Here is a 6269-nt window from a genome sequence, read left to right as displayed (position 1 = left end):
TTCGTATTTTTATTTTTTATTTATTTATTTTATTTGTCACCAAACATCTGGATTTATATTTTCAACCTAGTTACTTCATTCCTTATTACTGTAATCAGTTGCAATCAACACAGTGATTATGATATACCCATTGGCCAGTAGTTACACAATTATTTTGTGGTTGATGAAAATGACACATAGATAAATCAGATAAAAGCACATTAATAAATCAATAACTTAGCTTTCATTTGCCTTTGAACTGGAAAAATCTGTGCCAGTTGTCACCTTTAAAAAACATTCTGGCAAGTTGGCATTAAGACAGAAATAAAAAACCACTATATGAATAAGTTGTTTTAAATTTAGTAACATTAAACAAAACAAATGTAAGGTGTAATATTAATGTAACATTACTTATTTATGGGCCATGGCTAATTAATATGCACTAATTGCCTAATGTATACATATATCAGCTATTAAGTTTGGAGTTATTCTGTTCACTTTTTTTTAGACCCAAGACTTTAGATCTCACCTTCAGACATGCACATTGAGTCTTATTTTTTATTTGAACTTTTGTGACAGTTGATTAAGTGGACTAGAGAATCTGACATTTAAGAGGGGAAAAGCAGAAAACCACTAAAACTGGTGTAGTTGTTTTCGTCATCATACAACCAGCTGTTCTCCCACAGCTGTGTGTTAACTTTATCACCCTTCTTCAGTGTAAGAATAACACCATTGCTGGCATTAGTGTTGGTCTGAGGCTTCAACGAAAAAATAGAGCATTGCCTTTCAGAATTCTTATAGAGACTGACTGCCATTTGTTTATCAGGGTGAGAATGAACATAAAATCTGAAGAAATAGACTCCATTCACTGGTGCTGTGAAAATACCTGCAAGACACACAAACATTTGTGTTCAGGAACTGTACAGGAGTGTTTTTTATTACTTTGATACAAGTAAACATGTACATCACATTGTACATATACAGAATTATGAACTGCATAGATTACCAGTGCTTGAGTCATATGCATTTCCAGTGTTAATGAAGATTTTTTTGTAGACCAGATTTTCCTGTGTACTGAAGGGTCCAAATTGTTGTGATCCAGCTGACAAAAGTCCAACTGAAAACGCAACCTCTTTGGCTGTGAACAGATAAGTAGAATTTTTGTTTTTTGATAGGAAGGGTAAAACAGCTGTATAGCCTACTTGGTTTTAAAGAACATCATTGTATAATTCTTTATTTACCTTTATTCACTGCCTGAAGAGATTCAAGCTTTATCTCTGAGGCTTGTGCAGTCATCCTTAAAGCTGTTCAAAAGCATTGCAGAATTGTGTTACACTACTTGGTAGTTGCGATTCTAAACTACAAGTGATTCAACAAAACAATGTGTCTTGTTGATATGAAAATAGACATGATTTTCAATTATTGAAAACAGAGTATTACCTTCATTCTCTCTCTTCAGTTCATTCAGAGTTGCCTCTGTGATTCGCAGTCTTTCCTCGATGCTCTTTAGTTTTTCTGCCGTAATCAACTCTTGTGCCAATGAGGCACCAACACAGACCAATAAAACCATCTTTAGAGCCAACATCTTCCTTGTTACCCTGCAATCTAAGTATTTCTATATGCTTTTGTGGCGCAGATTGCATTTTGCACTGTTCAGGGCAGGGAAACCACATGATGCTGTAAAAGTAAACATGAACCTTGTGTTGTTTGGACTTGCATTGCTTATTCAGAAGTAGTAATAGAGTAATTTGAAATTAAGTGACAAGATCTATTTTTATGGAATACTGTTGTCACAATTATAAGCTACACTGTTAACTTTTTGCAGCCATGACAGCTTGTTATTTGGAGTAAGTGCTAACTGCACACTGTTTAGTTGTGATTTTGACCTACTGTATTCTTTCGGTCAGGCAGCTGGATGCTACAATCTGTACTACAAAGTGTTGAGCTGAGATCAGTGCTTTGTCAGGGCCATTGCAGGACATTTACCTTTTTTGATCAAACTGCCAGGCAGTTCAGAGATAAGAGGGATTTTTATTGTTTCAGTCAGTCTGTTTCGGTACAAGTTTCTGACACCAAAATACTGTCTACAATTTTTAAATAACATTTTATCATTGTCAAAAGAAAGTATTAATTATAAACTATTATTTTTATTGTTATTAGAGCTGCCAGAATTAACGCGTTAACGCATGAGAGTAATTTAAAAAGTTTAATGCGTTACCCGTAATACAGCATAAACACTGGTGTGAAGGGCGGAACACTTGTAATGTGTCCGCCTGCCGCCCGGAGTCATTTCACTGACGGATACGCCACAAACAGACAGCGCCAGAGCCCTTCTACCGGCCTGCAAGTTAATATTACTAGGCTGTTCGGTCATTTTTTACCGATTTCTTTTTTTTTATAATTTTTTTTTTTATAAACATAGTTTCCTCAGTCTGAGATTATGTGAATTGTCATTGAACTTGCCTATGCATATATCCTGACAGTGTTTTCTCAATCCTGAACATCATCAAATCAGTTTGTTCACTGTTTCTAATGATTATTATCTGCACAAGCATCTGAATCCTGTGAGCAAATGAATGTGTGCAGGATAAGGAAGGCAAATTTTGCCCTCATTGAATGGGAGGATAATAACAAATTTAAAAAGGAAAACAGACATAATGCGCTTTTTCAGTTTTAGGCTACATTTATTTTGTGTAAAAAGACAGTTCTACATTAGATTGCCATTGTTCTCTTATGTGTATTAATATAGATACAGTCTTTAGCAGATCTAAATATTCTTTTTATTTTTCATAAACAATAACCCTGTTTTTATTTTCAAAGTAAAGCAAATCAAAACCTATTTGTTAGTTGAATATGTGAGGTCATATTTGTTCTTCAGCCAGATCTTAAAAAGGAATTTACGGCCATACCTTGAAATTTTATTTAAATACCTCTTTTAACGTAATTAAATACTATTTTAATGTAAATAAACACATTATTATAAAGTTTAATACTAACAAGGAGAGTACCTGCACTTTTTTCTTCCACTTCAAGCACTGTTCCAGGCAAAACACTGCACCTTTTTGTTATGGAAACAAAGAAACTTTCCCACAGCTCTGAGTTATAAATGTGGCCTCTTGGGCATTGCTCACTGTTCATTCTGTGGCAGCACCATGGCAAAACGCTTTACTGTTCATGAGACCCTGGAACAGTTGCTTGACTCCAGTGATGAACAACAAGGGCTTGCTGAGGTGTCTGCATATATCACTTCAGCTGCACTACTGGCTAATATTGTCACAACATGATTTTCAAGTCATGTTATTTTTCTTTTTCTCACCAGATGGCAGCAATCTGCCCCAATACATGGCACATTCTCATATTTTCTTTATGTTTAAACTTATAGAAGTGTAGAATTTTACTGTAGTGAAGTTGCTTATTTGCATATGCAAATTATTGTGAAATTGAAAAATGTATATTTAAATAAGATCTAAATAACCTAAAATCCCAAAAGCAGTGCATAATTTTATTGTTACTGCTTCAGGGAACTTAGTGTTATAACATTTCATAAAAAAAAGTGATACACCTTTATTGAATCCGGTCAAAAATGAATACAAACAGCCAAGGTGTTGACCATTTTTGAACAGCTTAGGAGGGTTAAACATTATATGGCATAACGCGGCAGTCCCTATGATGGAGGTTGTAAACTCAGTACATAAAAGAATCTCTGATACGTTGCCAATCCATGCCAGTAATAAAATGATGGAGAAAGGAGCTCTTAACACTATGTAATGTACAAAAAAGCCCAGATTGGATTTATAGATTTCAAGTATTGTTCAGCAAATGTAAGGTGCATTTTAATTAACAAAGAAGCACACCAAATCTTAACTATCACCAAATCGCTGAATGAGACGTTTTTGTCTGCAAGCACTTTTCATGGTAAGTTAAAAGCAGTGCTCTGACGTGAATTATGATCGCAGCTTCATGATTGCTGTAGGAAAGCGGATAGCTACAGTCTACGGGCAGATTAATATTGTGGAGGATAAGAGTTCAGAGATTTAATGTGCATTGCAATGAATATGCAACCAATAGGGAAACTATTTCTTCCCACTTAGATTTTGGGAAACGTTTAATGTTAATCATCTTGTTTTCTTTTCAAAGATGGAAATAAATGCATTTTGACAAGAAAATAATTATATTTTGTGTCAAATTTTAGCATTTTCAAAATATGCGATTAATCACGATTAACTACAAAAGATTATGCGATTAATTGCGTTTCAAATTTTTAATGGACTGACAGCACTAACTGTTATATTTTCAATTTGATTCAATACCAGCAATATATTTTCTAATTCATATTTAGAAAATGATAAAGTGTATTAACTGTTACTGTTACAGTTTTAACTGTGTATTAACCATTGCCAGGGCGCATGATTAACTAAATTCCAATGCAGATATTAAAACTGATGTGTGTAATTTTTTTCTCTGTTTTTCCCATCCCATCTTAAAGGTGCACTCAGTAATTTTTTTTTTTTTTCCTCATTAAAAAAGTTTTACCCCTAAAAAAATGAATAGTAATTTTTAAACAAAGGGATAAAATCATGAGCACTCACATGAGATGAAGACTCCAGTCAAATCAGTAACCTTATAAAAGCTGTTTTATTCTACATGAGGAGGTTCCCCGTATGGAAGCTATTTGCTTAATCATATTTTAAATAAAATTTTGGCTGATTGTGAATAGTGAATTTCTACAATGGCATCAATAAGTGAAAACTATTGCATTTGAATAATGGTGCATCCATGCCCTTAAGTGTAAGCGTATGTCCAAGATGAAATAAACAAAAAACTTACTGCATGCACCTTTAACCCTCCTATGGTCTTCAGTAATTTTTGACCAGAATCACATCTGCTGATTTAATAAAAATTGTTTCCTTTATCTGAGCAGTTTGAGACTTGAATTTTCACAATTTTGCAGTTCATTTCTGTTAATTGATGTACATTCTTTATATTATTATGAATTTGAGTTATTCAGTTTTGATGTTTGAAATAAATAATTGGTAGAAAAATGCTTATTCTGTGTCTTCTCTTTGTAACACCATGGTCGGGTTTGATTGCAAGCATAATATTACATTAACTGCTAAAACTGACACTTCGAATCATTTTTAAATGCTAAACTTTGACAAATAATAGTATGATAATGTCTAAATATACAGTATATTCAAATACATAACTTGTGATAAAATATAAAAATAGGTTACAAGCAAACGGACTGGCTATTATTATCTCAACATGATTTTCAAGTCATGCTATATATATTGTGTTCACCAGATGGCAGCAATCTGCCTCCAATATATGTCACATTCTCAAATTATCTTCATGTTTCAACTTATAAAAGAGTAGGTTTTTACTGTACTAAAGTTTCATAAATGAGCTTATTTGCATATACAAATTAATGGTAAAATTGAAAATCCCAAAAGAAGTTCATGATTTTACTGTTATTACATCAGGGAAGAAGAAATTGTATCATCATCACCGTAAAATTACCGGTCAAAAATTACTGGGAGGACCAAAGGTAGGGCAAATTTATGAATCCCACAGGAGGGTTAATATGTAGAGACAACTACAGTGGCAAGAAAAAGTATATGAACCCTTTTGGAATTAGCTGGTTTTCTGCATTAATTGGTTATAAAATGTGGTCTCATCTTCATCAAAGTCCCAAATATAGACAACAAACAATGTGCTTAAGCCAACAACACACAAACAATTATAATCTTTCATGTCTTCATTGAACACATCCCATTAAAAATGTACAGTGCTGTGGAAAAAGGAAGTGAACCCTTGGATTTAATAACTGGTCGATCCTTTGGCAGCAATAACCTCAACCAAGCGTTTCCGGTCCATTCTTCTTGCTTCTTGTGAATAGCAGACTCAAACTGTTTGAGTGCTTTTTATAAGTCAAAGTCCAGCTGAAACCCACACCTCCAATCTCGTTTTATTAACTGGATGACAGGTTTGCCAACTCCTGTCTCTAATTAGCTTAGGTTGACGTCATTAGCCTAGGGGTTCACATACTTTTTCCAACCTACACTGTGAATGTTTGAATGATGCATTCAATATGTACAAGAACAATACAATAATTTGCGTGATATTAGTTAAAACAGAATGTGTTTGTTCATTATAGTAACTTAGATGATGATCAAACCAGATTTTAAGACAAATGTATACATAAATGCAGATAATTAATTCCAAAGGGTTCACATACTTTTTCTTGCCACTGTATAAGGCATTCATAGATTGCGTGAGTTTGTCAGTGA

General features: G+C 33.7%; 1 protein-coding gene across 1 annotated transcript; it reads right to left on the bottom strand.

The window, feature by feature from the left end:
• Nucleotides 1–1630, bottom strand: cbln13 (cerebellin 13). The gene is made up of 4 exons (XM_051701088.1): nucleotides 1420–1630; nucleotides 1221–1283; nucleotides 986–1117; nucleotides 1–865 (listed from the first exon to the last, which is right to left on the bottom strand). The coding sequence occupies exons 1-4, from the start codon at nucleotides 1562–1564 to the stop codon at nucleotides 588–590; spliced, it is 618 nt and encodes a 205-aa protein (XP_051557048.1). The 5' UTR covers nucleotides 1565–1630; the 3' UTR covers nucleotides 1–587.
• Between the last annotated feature and the right edge of the window lie 4639 nt (nucleotides 1631–6269).

The sequence above is a fragment of the Myxocyprinus asiaticus genome, chromosome 6 (genome assembly GCF_019703515.2).
Source record: "Myxocyprinus asiaticus isolate MX2 ecotype Aquarium Trade chromosome 6, UBuf_Myxa_2, whole genome shotgun sequence".
NCBI classification, from domain to species: Eukaryota; Metazoa; Chordata; class Actinopteri; order Cypriniformes; family Catostomidae; genus Myxocyprinus; species Myxocyprinus asiaticus.
The sequence above is the reverse complement of the archived record's forward strand: the minus strand, read 5'-3'. Positions and strand labels throughout refer to the sequence as shown.

Bases quoted from the DNA above. Each gene is read 5' to 3' on its own strand.
- cbln13 (XM_051701088.1), bottom strand. From the start codon at position 1,564: ATGTTGGCTCTAAAGATGGTTTTATTGGTCTGTGTTGGTGCCTCATTG. The intron at 1,284-1,419 runs GTAATACTCTGT...GCTTTTGAACAG, and splicing joins ACTGAAGAGAGAGAATGAAG to CTTTAAGGATGACTGCACAA. The intron at 866-985 runs GTAATCTATGCA...TGTGTCTTGCAG, and splicing joins TGCATATGACTCAAGCACTG to GTATTTTCACAGCACCAGTG.